Source organism: Ostrea edulis, chromosome 10 (genome assembly GCF_947568905.1).
Source record: "Ostrea edulis chromosome 10, xbOstEdul1.1, whole genome shotgun sequence".
Lineage (NCBI taxonomy): Eukaryota > Metazoa > Mollusca > Bivalvia > Ostreida > Ostreidae > Ostrea > Ostrea edulis.
In genome coordinates, this window is record NC_079173.1 from 19,686,250 (window position 1) to 19,704,218 (window position 17,969).

General features: G+C 34.5%; 1 protein-coding gene across 1 annotated transcript; it reads left to right on the plus strand.

The window, feature by feature from the left end:
- The first annotated feature begins 6,529 nt into the window (after window positions 1-6,529).
- On the plus strand, window positions 6,530-17,563 carry LOC125665261 (arylsulfatase B-like). The gene is made up of 10 exons (XM_048897916.2): window positions 6,530-6,581; window positions 7,180-8,362; window positions 11,758-11,859; window positions 12,509-12,572; window positions 12,675-12,772; window positions 13,336-13,472; window positions 13,589-13,647; window positions 16,687-16,810; window positions 17,071-17,219; window positions 17,304-17,563. The coding sequence occupies exons 2-10, from the start codon at window positions 8,318-8,320 to the stop codon at window positions 17,474-17,476; spliced, it is 951 nt and encodes a 316-aa protein (XP_048753873.2). The 5' UTR covers window positions 6,530-6,581; window positions 7,180-8,317; the 3' UTR covers window positions 17,477-17,563.
- The last annotated feature ends 406 nt before the right edge of the window (window positions 17,564-17,969 follow it).

The following is a 17,969-nucleotide window of genomic DNA, read 5'->3' on the forward strand; positions in this document are numbered from 1 at the left end:
TATGCGACCTTCGTCGATCAACTTGTTGTAAAAGTAGTGTTAGATATTTTTAAAAACTCGGGTTTTAGGGGCCTAATTTATTTACCATGGATAACTTTTATTTCGATGTTGACAAATTTCCCGAGTCTTATATCTTTTAGCCACTAGTACATACAAATAGCGACCCAAATGTAGCGAGAAAAGCGAGTATGAAATCTGCATAAATTTGCGAGTAAATAATGTTTACATGGGATCACTGTCTAAACACAATTTGGTAATGCCATTTCTGTAAACAACTGTAATTAGCGTTGTTGCTTTTCTAAAATAAACAGTGCAATAATTATTAAATTTATTTTTGGAGAAGTTAGATAGGCCTAAATTATGATACGATTATGTATCATTGACAACTAGGCCTACTGTCACGGGTGCATTTCGAAAAAATAATAATAATAATAATGATCAAACTTATCGTGAAAATCACAATACTTTTAAATTATTTTATTAAAGCAATTTTATTAGGCCTAATCATTATTTTTTGTTATCAACACGTTGTTACTTAGGAAGTGGGAGCGCGGTATGCTGTTGTTGTAAACACGTACGCGTTCCTTAAAAAAAATGAAAGCATTATAATTCAATTCAAAGTCGGGAAATATTATATTTTATTATTTATAATTGAAAGTTCAATTATCTTTTATCTTTAAATTTCTTTTTTAAAACTACCAGTTAGTATACACTGCTAGTTCTGCCTATATGTTGTTACAAGGTGAAGGTCAGTTGGTGCGAGTGTGTATTGAATTCGATAGCAGAACGGAAAGCATATGCCGTAGGCCTATATGTAACAGTGCGTAGCTTCGATAGAACAATTTTCTCGCAGTTTATCTACGTCTTTGTCCAAGTGCTTGTTTGAAAAAGTACAAGGACAAATTCTACTGGGGTTTTTATGGCAAAGTCGTTGTACCGATAAAAAATATTCACGTCTTGTCCCTAATACTTTCCTTCGAAAATTGAAAAAAACACAGTCCAAATCCTCTCTACTAACAGCAAGTACACCCTTAAACGGCACAAAACATCCTAATGCAGTGTTATTTACAAGCTGTTAATGTGATAATTGTTTGTTTGTCAATTAAATCTAATCTGTTTATGAAATAGCTATCAACTGTTTTCAAATCTTCTCGCTCGAGGTCGCATATGACGTCACAGATAATGGCGCGTAAAATATCAAAGAAAATATGCATATCGCAAGATTTGAATTTCATCGCTTTCAAACTCGAAAACTACGCAAACTGTTTCATTTAAAACACATGTAAAGTGGTTTTAGGCATGAAATGAATTAATTTTGCTGAAAAAATTAAAAAGTTTAAAAACATGCGATGTGTCCTTTAATGATGATTTATTAATCTCGTCTCTCTAGATCCACCAATGCCACATTAATGATGATTTAATAACCCGTCTCTCTAGATCCGCCAATGCTACATAAATGATGATTTATTAACCTCATTCCTTTAGATCCGTCAATGCTATTTAAGTGATGATTTATTAACCCCGCCCCTCTAAATTCACCAATGCTATATAAGTGATGATTTATTAACCCCGGTCCTCTAGATTCACCAATGCTATATATAAGTGATGACTTATTGATCCCGTCTCTCTAGATCCGGAAATCCTACATAAGTGATGATTTATTGATCCCGTCTCTCTAGATCCGCCAATGCTATATAAGTGATCATTTATTAACCCCATCCCTCTAGATTCACCAATGCTACATAAGCGGTGGTTCATTAATCTCGTCTATCTAGATTCGCAAATCCTACATAATTAATGATTTATTAACCTCGTCTCTCTAGATCCACCAATCCTACATAAGTGATGATTTATCAATCTCGTCTCTCTAGATCCGCCAATCCTACATAAGTGATGGTTTATCAATCCCGTCCCTCTAAATCCGCTAATGCTACATACAGTGAAACTTCTCTAAACCGGCCGGCTCTCGGATCGAAAAAAAAACCCAGGCCGGTTCGGAGGGGTGGCCGGTTAACCGAGAATTTAGCATTTCAGAGACATTTTATCTCAATATTCAAAAGTAGGTACTGTTCCCTTTCTTATGATCTGTGATCAATTATCGACGGGGATCCGCTTGTACCTACAGGTAATTATACATGTGTAATTAACAAGAAATATTCTCACTGAAATCATCTAATTTTAAACTGAAAATCTATAACAGGATTCCGATACATAAAGAAAACAGAGGCATATTGGAATTTCTCTTACGTATAAAAACTATGTTTACATGCAACGCTTATATTATTAACAAATTAGATTTGGCGTTTTTGAAAAGTACAGTAGTAAAATGAAATTGTTATTTGAATATTTCTTAGGAATGTTAAGTCTGCAGAAACCAAGAAAATTAAGTTATCTTTTAATAATTATCATTTACAGTCATGACTTTGTTTTCTTTATTAACTACCGCTTATATCCATATGATAGAATGGTGCAACAATATTGCGTTTGATACTGTATTCATTCAATATGTTCCTAACTGTTTTTTACATTTTGTACAGAATTTGGAAGGGCCAATTAGATTAGCTAAGTGTCAATTAACACCCTTGACAGCACAGGTAAACAATAGAAATTAAAGAGGCCACTCGTGTTTTCCACACCTCCGGTCAATAATTTCCCACCTGGCCGGTCGGTCAGTCAATTTGCACACCAGGACGATCTTGATCAACATCTGGCCAAAATTGCCTTGTCTTCAAAAGGTGGCCGGTATGATAAGGGTAAATTACACATGTTTGTTAATAAATGTACTTTAAAAAGTGGCCGATGTCCGGTTTTCAGGGGTGGCCGGTTTTGTAAGACTTTCTTTGTAAGGAAATGTGAATATTTCTGCCGGGACTTTGAAAATCGGCCGATATTCAGGGAGAACCGGTTTTTGAGGGAGAGGTTTGGAAGAGTTTCACTGTAAATGATGACTTATTAACCTCGTCCCTCTAGATCCGCTAATGCTACATAAGTGATGATTCATTAACCTCGTCCTTCTAGATTCGCCAATGCTACATAAATGTCGATTTATTAACCTCGTCTCTCTAGGTCCGCCAATGCTACATAAGGGATGATTTATTGATCTCGTCTCTCTAGATCCTCCAATGCTACATGAGTGATGATTTATCAACCCTGTCTCTCGAAATAAAATATTGTAATACATTATGTGCTACAATATAAGTCTAGAAGGCATGACATAATGAGGTATAACATAGATTACTATGTTTCAATAGCACAGGAATGCGTCCCCCTTTCTGACACGTAAAATTCACATGACTTTTATGTACATCTATATAAAAGGTATAGAATCAATAAATGATGCACTTTTGATTCGATGCATCTTTACCGCATCATGTCTGCAGCAAGTCTTTTATTTTTCCTCGGGCTGTCCTTCTTTTCATCCTTTGCTACTTCTCTGAGTGTTAAACGACCCAACATTCTTTTCATCGTCGCGGACGACTACGGTAAGTTTACTATTTTGTTTACAAGCGTCTTTTGGTATGGTGCGCTTTACCAATCTTAAAGGTGAAATAAATGCATGCACTTTTATAGCTGCAGAACTGTAGCTCTCTGGGAAAATATTGGGACAAATCGGAGATCTCTCAGAGAACTATAGTTCTGCAACTAGCGCTTTTTGCATCTATTCCTGCAAATCATCATAGACTTATTCCAGCGCATCGAATGTTGTTGTGAATATCTCTCCCTGGTACTAGTATCTAGATGTACTCACAAATGAGGAATCAATAAGTATCATGTATTTTGTGACTTAAAAACATGAACTCCAGCAGAAGAAAACCAATTAACTAACTAACTACTACGCTGTCTTGGAAATCCCGACGTTATCACCCCAAACATCGATAAGTTGGCCCGCAGCGGTATGATTCTGAATTCCTCGTATGTGATGCCCGTTTGTACACCGTAAGTATAAATTAGCGTGCAAAGGATCAAACATGGGCCTAATTACGCAGACACGTAGCTTCGTGTTTTTTTTAAATTAAGATGTCCTAACTTCTGTTCAAATTTCAAAATCCTACATTGGCGGGGGAATTTGACCTTCACTATACGAGCTACCTCAATCTTACATTCCTTCCATCAAATACTACTATCAAAGATAGAGGGGAAATCCGCCAACAGATGTCACACTTTTGTTTCTGAAAATCAATAACTTTGTATGTAAAAAAAACCGAAAAGTGGTTAAGGTATTTAATGTATAACGAAAGGAAAATGAACGATTTTAAATGATTTAAATCGACAGGGGATGCTTACTCCTCCTAGGCACCTGATCCCACCTCTGGTGTGTCCAGGGGTCCGTGTTTGCCCAACTATCTATTTTGTATTTCTTGTAGGAGTTATGAGATTGATCACTGTTCGTTATCTTCACCTTGCACATAAATGCTTATTGATAGATAATGATGAAAGTGAAGTAGATCGAATTCACATTACTGCAGTTTTGAAACTTTTTTGAAGAGTTACTCGTCCTTGGTAAAATTAAGAAAAACCTATTTTTTTAAAAATATGTGTGGTAATTGATTAATTTTATTTCATGATTTTGTAAAGAGAAAGTGAAGGTAAATTTTTACTAAGAAATTTGTATGAAAGTATGATTTTTTTCAAAAATAATTTAATAAAACATGCTCTTCCCATATGCTTCAATGTAAAATTCTAGGTGAAATAAATCAAGCAGTAATCAAAACTCTGTAAATGCGTGTGGTGGATTATTTTCATTTGATGAACTTTTCAAAATGATAGCATGATTACAAAAATCCCACCTTCTATTTCTTTAACGGGAAATGCCATCGTTATACATTGTACACCAATTTTAAAAGCGGTTCTACATGCCTGTTACGGCTTGTAAGTGTTGCCCAATATCCAAAACATCAAACATAATGACATGCAGTTTACCTTATCTCCGATCCTTTCCTTATTGCCTCGATCTATTTTAAAACTCAATTGTACACCTAATGGCATTAAGGTCTCAATTACCATGGCATGTCAAACGGTGCAATATTTGATTTTTTCCAATTGTATCGTAACTTTTCTCCACTTGACAAAAAAATAATTTCTATTGTATATTGTCCATTTTCATTGCATATTTTTTCGTTTGTGTTCTATATATTCTATCTGTATTGTATAATATTCATGTATATTGCAATGCTATTGGAGATATTGTTTATGCACATGTCGATTTGTTACAAAGGGTTTCATTGGTTCAAACCGTGGGTCGATTATCGAGCAATATACTGTTTCATTACTACTGTTTATCTACAGGTAGGTTCTACTGAACTTTGCCGCGCTTATCAGCTATCTATTAGTTCTATAACTATTACAACAACTACGTATACTAGTAATTGTTATCGCATTTAAGGTAGCTCCACCCACACGTGACTTATCAATACTTACGGTTGAAAGTGGGAATACTGTATTAATTTCTATTCAATATAGTTTAATTTGATTAATAACAACAACAAAAAATAACAAAACAAAAAGGTGTATGTGATCACCTTTTTAAGGATGTCAGACATACAAAAACATAAATATAGGTCAACAACAGATAGTAACATATTTTCGTAAAACAGAATAATAAATATATTGATTGAAACTTGCTAGAATGGCAAATACTTAGTGTCAACAGTTTAGAGAAACGGCTAATTTATAAATATGTATAAATCAATCGTGGATATTAGGGAACTCATTGTATGATAGACATACAGTATACCTGCATAGGAGTTATTGCCCTAGACAACATTTTTTAATTCATTATAAATCATTGACTACCTAGGGAAAATATAAACTTTTTCATAATCATTTGTTTACCAATTTGTTTTATTTTATTCAGTGAATAAGATTCCTTTGAAAGATATAGTTCTATCATGCAGAAAGTTAATGTACTAAATATTTTTGCAAAAATCTATGACATCACATGAGGGTCGATCTACCTTAACTACATGTAGTCATGCATGAGAATAGGGAGGCATGTATCATGTGGTTTAGCATCTGGAACGTTTTCAACATGAAACAGTCTAAATATGATCAATGAAATCCTTCATGATAACAAATAAAAGTAAACAATCTTTCGGAATTAATGCAAGTGTAATACAAAAAAAAAAACACCAAAAAAAAAAACCCCGAAAAAAAAGCCCCCAAAACAAACAAAAAACCCAACTGTATAGTATAAATGAATCGTTTTACAATACAAATAGAAAATGTACAATACAAATGGAAAATATGAAATACAAACAGAAAATATATAATACAAATGAAATTTTTTTATAATAGAAATGGAAAAGATCAAATATTTCCACATTTCACATTCCATAACTTACAAATAGAAAAGGATTGACATCAACTTATGCTAAATATTTATGTAGCCATATATTTGCATAGTTTTACAAGATCACGAATATGACGAATTACTGAGCTTTAAATTGATAATATGTTATGATATGCTAATTAGAAATCAATGACATGAATATTCAGAAAGGTGATTTTCCATTTTGTTTCTAATCATCAGGTCTAGAAACTCGTTTATGAGTGGTCATTATGCCTACAAGTCTGGTCTCCAGGTATGTATGCGTCATTTTACAGAAAACTCATAATTGTACGTGTTAATGCACGTGCCTCATGCATTTGGATTATATCTGAATTCAAACGTGGTTCAAATTCGATTCAGAGGAAATCGAAGTGTACTTTACAGGAATAACAAACTTGCTATCAAGACATATCAAATATATCACTTTCAGCCATGGAGTATATAAAGCATTGAAATTGTTTAACTTAGATTTGGTTAAATTTTATATGTGAAAATAAATACAAGAACGCGCTTAAATTTTATAGATTAAATATACTATTAAAAGTTTCATGTAGAGCAGGTTTTTAAGAAATCAATTTTCAAAGTTAATTCTGAACACAATTAAACGGCTTCTAGTATTTATCACATCTCATTCACTTTTAAACATGACAACTTCAATATATATGTAAATAAAAACATGACCGAACTTTGTTTACGTAACAAAGCATTATCAGAGTTGTATCTTACATGTAAACTGAACAAAAGATATTCAAATTTTGGTAACATTCTAAAATCTAAAACTGGAAAAAACTACAAACGTTCAGATGTATACATTCTGAAATTGAGAAAACATTTTGTTCATGTGATTTCAGCACGCCGTGCTATTGTCCCAGCAGGCTGTCTGCTCGCCTCTTAACTACACTTTCTTACCACAGAAGCTTAAAGAGCTAGGATACGCCACCCATGCAATAGGAAAGTATATATACCGCAATTTGCAATGTTGAACCGAGTAAAATGGATTCTATGGCGATGTAGCGGTATATTTTCTTCTGTTTGATTTGATCAAACGGTTCTTGGTTCATGAATGAAATGCTTTCTTTGGTTTGTTAAAGGGGAGATGAAGGTTGCAAATATTGCAGAAAAATGCATAACCCGCGCCTGCAATTCTTATCCTAGTGTATTTTCAGAATTTAAATTTTATTTCTTATATTTACTTTCGATTTTCACTTCTGTCAATATTCCCAGATGTTAAAACAGCAGTTCTATATTTACAAGGATTCATACACGTGTCGATTACAACAATATCGCATACATGAGCAACCTTTGACTCCCATTAAACAAATACAAAAGGACATTTTCTTTTTCTGATTTTTCTGTATTTAAAAAATATATATATGAATACTTTCAAGTACGTAAAATAAAGATGTTATTGATTTGATAGTTATTTAAACATAACAGGTTAAAATTACCTGACCTTGGCTTGTCTCCATATTTGGACTTGTAATTGGATTTGGTTAAAAAAAGATATCAATAGCAATTTAACAGCTCAAATGTTTGACAATCCTGAACAGCTTCTCCATCGTCAATTTCACATGCCTATATGTATGTACCAATATTCCATTATCAACTGCAGATGATCTTTATATCTCTCAATTGATTCGATACTCAAGATCTTGTTCTGCGTATGATCAGTTTTTAAATCAAAACAATCTGACAAATACGTTGATGTTTAAGGGGTTTCAACAGTCTCGTTTAAAGTGAGCTCTTCGCAAATGCTATTGTGGCTATTATGATCTTGTTTGCCAATACAACGTACATGTATCTTTGGATGAAATAGCGATACAAGAACTACATTTTTGTCATCTGTAAACGTGGTAGCAAATTAATACTTTGCAACCGTTCTTAAGTACACATGTATCTCTTTGAAACTTACGTTTTGCAATTTCAGATGGCACCTGGGATTTTGTAGTTGGGAGTGCACCCCCACTTATAGAGGTTTTGACACATTCTATGGATTTTACAATGGTCAGGAGGACTACTATCAGCTTACTGTCGGTAAGTAGAGAACTCGACATTTAGATATATCGACCACATCCACGTTTTATCTATTAACGGTAATCATTTTTTTTTATATGAGGATTCGATATATCCCTATAAACTGGAAATTACAAAAACCACCACAGACTTCTCCACATCTGCTTCGTACTTCGATATTTCATTGAAAATAAATGTTAACGGTAAACTAACAACTCAACTTTATGACATGAAAGGTGATTTCAGCTTCCCCATCGTCAAATTTCTATATTCATGTATTCCATTATCATATCTCTTAACTGATTCGATATGCAAGAGCTTATTTTGCGTATGATCAGTTTTCAAATCGAAGCACACTACTGACAAACAAGTTGATGTCACAATGGTTTCAACAGTTTTGTTTAAAGTCAGCATTTCGCAAATTCAAGGGTCGCTATAATGTTTTAGTTTGCCAATACAACCTATTGTTAGATCAAATACTGTCAGATGTGTTGTATACCGATTGTTATGACGTTCTTGGCACACTGATTTTGACTACGGATTACTCCGATTACCTGCTCAAGACATAGGGCTCACGGCAGGTATGACCGGTCGACAGGGGATGCTTACTCCTCCTAGGCACCTGATCCCACTTCTGGTATGTCCAACTGTCCGTATTTACTAAGCTCTCGATTTTGTATTCGTAAAAGGAGTTATGAGATTGATTACTGTTCGTTATTTTCACCTTTCTTTAGTTTACATTCGGTAAATATAGAACTATTATTAAATTACTGTCGTCAATAAGATAAATATTATCAGCTTCCTGTGAGTAAATAACGACTATTATCAGATTATGCCCTTTCAGTACGTAAAAGTTTATTACAATAAGCAGTGCAAAAAACCAATTTCCTCAAGGAATGAATGAAATGTTTCTGCTAAACAATAAAGAAAGAGCCCATTGTAAGAATTATCAACTTATTGTAAGGTCAAATACTGTCAGATGTATTGTATACCGATTGTTATGACGTTCTTGACACACTGATTTTGACTACGGGTAACTCCGTTTGCCTGATCAGGATATAGGGAAGGTCCGTGTTTGCCCAACTATCTATTTTGTATTGCTTATAGGAGTTATGAGGTTGATCATTGTTCGTTATCTTCACCTTTCATCAATCATAGGATTTCCTACGTAGATATTTATTTTCCTGTTCTGGGTACAATGTATGTGAAATGGTCACATTTTACGAAATACTTCCTCCATTCCCATTTTGATGTTTCATGTCGTATATCCGAATATGAAAAGGCGAATGATATAGTACTTAATCGTCATATATTTTACTAGATTTAGCCGTTTAAGGTTGTATGCTATACATCAAATATCTTGTGTTGGTTACCTGAGTCACTAAGGTGGCTTATTGTTATCATTTGTTTTGTGCGTCGATCATAAAATATTGAAAAGTTTCAGTTTCTTCTCTTGAGCAATCCTATTAACCAATTTTGGTATGCAGCATCTACTTGGGTAAAGGGGAATACAAATTGTGAATGCCATGGTGGACATAAGAGTTCAAAACCACCAAATTTATTGCAATCTCCACAATTGTTCTTTTTAAAATCAGGATCCTCAGTGGCGTAGCTTCCATTGAGGCAACCGAGGCAGCTGCCTCGGTAAAAAAAACAAAAAACAACCTTTTACGTTGTTAAAATGTCGATAACTTCCCAGACCCCCTGCCTCTGTAATACTCATTCCTGGGACATAAGAGTGGTGATTAAAACCATCAAAATTATTGCAATCTTCACAATTGTTCTTTTTTAAATCAGGATCCTAAATACCAAGCAATGAAACTATCACATGATTATGATAACCAATGAGCATCTTACCAAAACTGTGAAATTCAGGCTTTCTTGGGGTCAAGTTTCAGGTTTCCAAGATGGGGCTAAGTTGTTCATTTACCACAAATGCATTACATCTTGGAATATCTCTTCAAACAGTCAAACTATTGACATGATTAAAATGAGCAATGAGTCCTATATCACAACTGAAATTTAGGATTTTGGGTTCGGGTTTCATGACCCAGGCCTATGAGAAGTTGGTCATATATTGAAAATGCAATATATCTTACAAAATCTTCTTTACTTTTGGACATCAATTGAATAATTTACTATGTACCATCAGGTGGCGGAAAAGACCTCAGAGACAACAAAACACCTGTAAATGTTTCTTTCTCTTACTAAATCTTTCTCATCCTCGTAATGAACGAGGAAGTCCGTCTGTTTTCGTAACACTTTGTAATGACTAAAAATTGTGGTTCATTTGACATGCAAGTTAGTGGATCAAATGTCTAGATTTTATTTTTCATGCCCCCCCCCCCCCACTAAGTCCTTCCGTCCACGTGTCTGTTTTCTGAACGCCTTGAGATATTGAATTGCTATTTTGTTGGCAGGCGTATATTGATAAGTTACAGACCGAGTATGAGATTTGTTCCGGTTCGTTGCTTTTTGATGCACTTGTGTCCCTTTAACGTAGAAAATATACTGTTTTTTGCACTTTTCCCTAAACGCCTTGACATGTTGAACTGAATTTTTGTATGCATATGTATATTGATGAGTTACAGATCAAGTTTGGTTTTTGTTCTAGTTCGTTGATTTTTGATGCAGTTGTATTTATTTTATGGTTGTGAAAACATATAAAGGATGGTTGTTGAGTTCTTCATTGTACTAAATGTGTGTAACATGTGTAAAACTTATATACGGTACCAATTTTGATGCACCAGATGCGTATTTCGACAAATAATGTCTCTTCAGTGATGCTCAACCGAAATGTTTGAAATCCGAAATAACAATAAAGTTTTAGAGCTATTATAGGGAAAAACAATGTGCCAAAAAAAGTGGAGTCAAATTGGTCTAAGGATAAGAGCTATGCGTGAGGGAGATAATCCTTAATTTCGAAATGAATTTCTAAATTTTATAACAGCAATTAAATACACATCCGTATTTTCAAGCTAGTAACGAAGTACTTAGCTACTGGGCTGTAGAGACCCTCGGGGACTTACAGTCCACCAGCAGAGGCCTCGACCCAGGGGTCACAATGTAAAACTTATACGGTACTAATTTTGATGCATCAGATGCGCATTTCTACAAATAATGTCTCTTCAGTGATGCTCAAGCGAAATGTTTGAAATCCAAAATAATATAAAATCTGAATACAACATTTGATGCTATACTTCAATGGATGTCCTACATTTGTCTTTATTACAGGCGGGGTACATCTACAAGTAGTTTTTCTTTTTGTTGGTCCAATATTCAGCTGGTGCACTAAGAAAACACACAAAAAGATTAAGCCTAAACATTGTTATTGAATGATTTGACGGCTCATGTATTAACAGGTTTACTTCTATTGAGCATGGAGATTTGGTTAAAAAACACACATTTAATTACAGCACATCTATGCAAGGAGGGCAGAATTAATCATTAAGGACCCTGACGTCAGTACCCCGCTATACATATATCTACCATTCCAATCCGTGCATGCACCTCTTCAGGTAAGACATCCAGACACAAATAATACTATAATACAGGGACAAAAGTTATGACTATTAATAAAATGCATGGTATTTAATAAGACATTAGTATGAGATTGCTCTCAAAATTCATAACAGGTAACTATACACGATTGTATAAGTATCTGTTTATTTTGGACTCAGCGTCTATTAGTGCACATTGCTTCGTACTTAGATGACGTCATATACTAGCTCAACATTGAGCAAGAGGTGTATCCTGAATCAAGTTCAAAATTAATAGAATACATGTATTTAGCATTTACATTAATTCAGTGATTTCTTACAACAAAAATATTTTTGCTCAGTGCCTTATTTTCAAGTTTACCAAAAAATAAATATTAAGATTGCAAACACCGTCTATAAATAAATATGACGTCATACAGTAAGTGCATTCTTCGTGTATAGAGACACTGAGTATGAGGGTTGATATTTGTCTTAACTCTCTGGGGAATGTTGTAAGAGACAAGATAAACATTCATATAAAGTTAAAATGACAAGTGAAACTATTGATGAAGCCATCTATTACTACAATATTATTGTTTGTGACGTAATATTATTGTCTGTGATTTAATATCACTGTATGTGATGCATTGTCATTGTCTGTGAGGTAATATTATTGTCTGTTACGTAGGTTCCGGATATATACAGCAACAAGTACCCGAATGTCAAGACAGAGTCGCGGAAGACATACCTGGGTAACGTTTTTGAAACTAGCCTTCCAAACGTTTTTCTCTAGGTCATTAAGTTTTGAGAAAAATTGATTAAAATTCTTTGCTGTGCATGTTGAAATTTTCCAGGTATGGTCACGGCCATGGACGAAGCCATCGGAAATATCACAAAAGCTCTAGAGGCTAAAGGAATATTCGACAACACCCTGGTCATATTTACAGCTGACGTGAGTACAGTGCAGTTGAGGCAATACTTGTCAATGAGTTACATGGGGTCTCTGTGTGTGTGGTGGTAAGATTAAATATCAGTATACACAGCGGTGCACTCTCAACTTTCTCTGCATTTTTGTTTCTCTTTCAAACAATAAGTATATCAGTGTATAAAGAAATGTTTGTTTGAATGCTAACTGTCTGTCATACTTTACATAATGTCAGTTTAATGCAATGTTCAGTTGATATAGGACGCCAACATTAACACAAAGGGGATGCAAACTCTTCATTTTAGAAATAAACCTAGTTAATAGTATATACTATGGATTTATTCCTTTTAGAATATCGACTTCCTGTAACTTCAACACGAACATTCTTTTTACATGCTTGGTATATTGTTTTCTTTTTATCTGATCGGTGTTCCCGGTTTTGCGACGGAATTTAACTGACCTTTAACTTCCCAAAACCTTCATTACAGATTTACACTATTTTATGCCAATGAACAGATACATACAAATTCAAATTTCCGCTGGTGTATATTATAAATGTTTCTGTAAGAGAGATATTTCTATACCATTAGAATGGAGGTTGGGTGACATTTGCCGGAAATAACTACCCATTGAGGGGAGGTAAGATCACGTTGTTTGAGGGAGGTACCAGAGCCACAGCCTTTGTGTCCGGGGCCGGTATCCAGAAAACCAATTCCATCTACGATGGGTAGGTATTCAATTCATACATTGTCTCCATGTACCATCATTTGTATTCCTGGCATGCTTTCAACAATTTTGTAAATTACACGCTTTAAAACTATTTTGATTGATATTTGCACACAGAATAATCCATGTAGTAGACTGGATGCCCACAATCCTCAGCGCAGCCGGTGGGACACCAGGTAAAATCATGATTGCTTTGTTTAAAAATTGTATTCCAATGGGCACGAATTATGCTCCTTTACTAGCTGACCTGTTTCTATATTCATATGAAGCAGAATTTACTAAAAAAAAACAACTTTTACATGAGAAGAGAACATCTCTTGCTGTGGCCTTCAATTCGACATTTAGATATATCGACGACGTTTTGTTTACTAACAATAATAGCTTTTATTCACATCTCCATTAGATATATCCCTGTTAGCTCGAATTAAAAGACACCACATAGTCGTCCACATCTGCTTCATACAAACGGGATCATTTCAGCTTCTCCATCGTCAAATTCCCATATCTATGTAGCAATATTGCATTATCACCTGGATATTGGGTTTATATATCTCAACTGACTCGATATGCAAGAGCTTCTTCTGCGTATAGTCAGTTTTTAAATCGAGGCAAGCTACTGACAAACAAGTTGATGGTACAGGGGTTTCAACAATGTCTATTGAAGTCAGCATTTCGCAAATTCTATGGTCGTTATAACGATCTAGTTCGTCAATACAATCTATTATTGGGTCAAAAGCTCTCTGACGTGTTTCATACTGAGTATTAGATCGTTCTTGGCCCACTGATTTTGACTCCGTTTTCCTCATCAGGATATAGGGCTCGCGGAGGGTGTGACCAGTCGACAGGGGATGTTTTCTCCTCCTAGGCACATGATCCCACCTCTAGTGTGTCCAGGGATCCGTGTTTGCCCAACTATCTATTTTGTATTGCTTATAGGAGTTATGAGATTAATTATTGTTCGTTATCTTCACCTTTCATTGATAAAGAGGTAACCTGTGTGTCTAATTTTGTACACAAACTCAATTTACAATTATCATAAACCATAATTTACGATGACACCACTAATGTATGTTTTATGAATTTTCAGAAGCATTAACTAGATTTTGGACCACTTGATTCAATAGTTTGGCACAAACAGTGATAATAATAATAACAATGTCCTTTATGTAAACAGGATAGCACAATTAGTTAAATGCAAGGTGAAGATAACGAACAATGATCAATCTCATAACTCCTACAAGCAATACAAAATAGATAGTTGGGCAAACACGGACCCCTGGACACACCAGTGGTGTGATCAGGTGCCTAGGAGGAGTACGCATTCCCTGTCGACCGGTCACACCCGCCGTGAGCCCTATATCCTGATCAGGTAAACGGAGTTATCCGCAGTCAAAATCAATGTGCCAAGAACGGCTTAACAATCGGTATGAAACACTTCAGACAGCATTTGACCCAATTATAGGTTGTATTGACGAACTAGATCGTTATAACGACCATAGAATTTTCGAAATGCTGACTTCAGTCGAGACTGTTGAAATCCCTGTTCCATCAACTTGTTTGTCAGTAGCTTACCTCGATTTAAAAACTGATTATATCCAGAACAAGCTCTTGCATATCGAATCAGTTGAGATATATAAACACCATATGCAGGTGATAATGGCATATTGCTACACAAATATGGGAAGTTGACTATGGAGAAGCTGAAATCATCCCGTTTGTCATACAGTTGAGTTGTCAGTTTGCCATTGTGGTCCTGAAAACATATATACAGACGGCAGTATTATACAGATACAATATAAAATAGTATATGAAGGTATGTTGTATACATACATGTATGCTATTTACATATTTAAAACTGAAAATAAAACAAAATGAATGAATAAACAAATTAAAATAAAACTGAAAATAATCAAAAACAAATCTATATGGTTTTAATTTGCCGAATGAAAAATTTTTCTAAGATAAGCGGATTTAAAACTTTCCAATGTTGGGTAATGTTTTAAAAATTTTGGCATATTATTCCATAACTGCGAACCGTAAATTGTAAAAGATCTTCTAAAATATTGTGTCTTTGCTCTCTGGATATATAATGAATTACTTTGACTTAATCTGGTAGATGTACTGCTAATTTCATGAACATACTGAAAAACATCTGGGGTTAGACTATGTAAAACTTTGAAGATAAGAATAATAGTTCTATATACAAATAGTCTGACAAAGGCATCCATCTTAGTTGCTGCATCATTTCTGTTGTAGGTGTATAAAAATTTCTATTTAAAATCACTCTAGCAGCTCGCTTTTGAAGTTTGCATAATTTATAAAGACCGTCCTTGTTTTTCATATTGCCCCAAACAGTACAACAGTAGTTAAAAAGAAGAACAACAATTGCATTAAAAATTTTCAGTAATAATTCAGTTGACAAGAATGAACGTAATCTAGATAACACACCTATTTTGCTTGCAAGTTTTTTGGGTAAAATTTCAATATGTTCAGACCACGTGAGATATCTGTCAATATAAACACCAAGTAGTTTTGCACATGATACATTTTCGATGGCGATATTGTCCACTTTTATCGAAAGTTTTCTACAATTTCTTAATCTTTTTTTTTGTACCAATTATCATGCACTGCGTTTTCTTGAGATTGATTGTAAGTTTGTTTTTATCCATCTATTCCAAAGTATTCTTAAGATCCATATGTAATTTTTTTTCTATAACATCTTTACTTTTATCCGAGACATCTTGGGTTGTATCGTCCGCATACATATGGACTGAAGAGTATTGTAAGCAATCTGGATAGTCATTTACATATAGAATAAAAAACGAAGGACCAATTATTGATCCTTGGGGTACTCCTATTGTAATATATAGTTTGTCGGACTGAATTCCATTCCATCTAACACATTGTGGTCTATTTGTGAAATAAGATTTAAACCAATTGTATGAATTTTCACATATTTCAAAAGACAGTAGTTTGTGAGGTAATACGTCATGATTTACCGTGTCAAAAGCTTTACTTAGATCTACAAATAAGACACCTGTAAGTTTTCCATTGTTAATGTTTCGTAACCATATTTCAATTATACTATGAAGAGCTGTTTCGCATGAATACATAGGTCTAAAACCAGACTGTTTTTCATTGATAAGATCGTGATGTATTAGGTATTCGTAAAAATAATTGTGATCGTCATACATTATATTTTCTACTATGTGTAGATCCAAACCTGGATGGCATTGATCAGTGGGACAGTCTAAAAACGGGAGGGGCATCCAAAAGAACAGAATTCGTATACAACATTGACGATAAGCGGCCCGAGGTTAACGGCCATGCTGCTATAAGGTAAGTTGTAATGTATCAATTCTAGTAAATTATATATATATATATATATATATATATATAGAGAGAGAGAGAGAGAGAGAGAGAGAGAGAGAGAGAGAGAGAGAGAGAGAGAGATCATGCTGGTATATCTTTAAGTTAGTTAAATTTTCTAGACTTTTTAGAATGGGATGTTAATTCTAGTGAATTGAATATAAAGTGCGCTGATTTATCTCTAAATATGAGTTAAATTTTTCTAATTATTTTTTTTTTTTATATTTTAGAATGGGTGATTATAAATTGATAGACGGTTACCCGGGGTTTTATCAGGGCTGGTACAAACCCGATCAAGTGGAACAGGGTTACTATGGTGATACACCTGTCAACGCCACACAGCTTTTCGCTGACAAAATGATGCTATTTAACCTAAAAGGTATGATTTGTTAAATAATCATTGTTCTCATTGGATTTTAATTTCTAATATATATCAATTTTTATAAAATGTTCCCTTTTCCAGACGATCCAAATGAACGTGTCGATTTATCTAAAAAGCTACCAGATGTGGTATCAAAACTGAAATCGAGGCTTGAAGAATATCACAAGTTGATCATTCCTGCCAATTTTCCACCGAATTCCAAAGCTGCAGCTCCACAGAATTTCGGCGGATTTTGGACACCAGGATGGTGCTGAATAGAGAATGTTAAAACACTCCCGATGATTAAAATGATTGTTTTTGTTTAAATGAGTTACTATATAAATGTACACGTACCATGAAAATCCCGTTGAGTGTATTGAGACACATACTGAGAAGAAACATCAGACACGAATGTTCAACAATAATCTTGAACAATGCCTTGTATGGAAAGTCTGCGTGCTGCATCACATGTTGTATTGTAAAATTCAAACTAGAGTAGAACAACTTAAATTGGATTTATTTCTTTATCAATAGGGAATGCTTACTTCTCTTAGGCACTTGATCCCATCATAAATAAAAGGGGAAGATAACGAACAGTGATCTATCTCATAACTCCTGTAAGCAATACAAAATAGAGAGTTGGGCAAACATGGATCCCTGGACATACCAGAAGTAGGATCAGATGCCTAGGAGGAGTAAGTATTCCCTGTCGACCGGTCACACCCGCCGTGAGCCCTATATCCTGATCAGGTAAACTGAGTTATCCGT

Excerpts from the sequence above, each read along its gene's own strand:
- LOC125665261 (XM_048897916.2), top strand. The coding sequence starts at position 8,318 with ATGGATTTTACAATGGTCAGGAGGACTACTATCAGCTTACTGTCG. Across the intron at positions 11,860-12,508 it reads CCGTGCATGCACCTCTTCAG|GTTCCGGATATATACAGCAA; the intron begins GTAAGACATCCA and ends TCTGTTACGTAG. Across the intron at positions 12,773-13,335 it reads TGGTCATATTTACAGCTGAC|AATGGAGGTTGGGTGACATT; the intron begins GTGAGTACAGTG and ends CTATACCATTAG.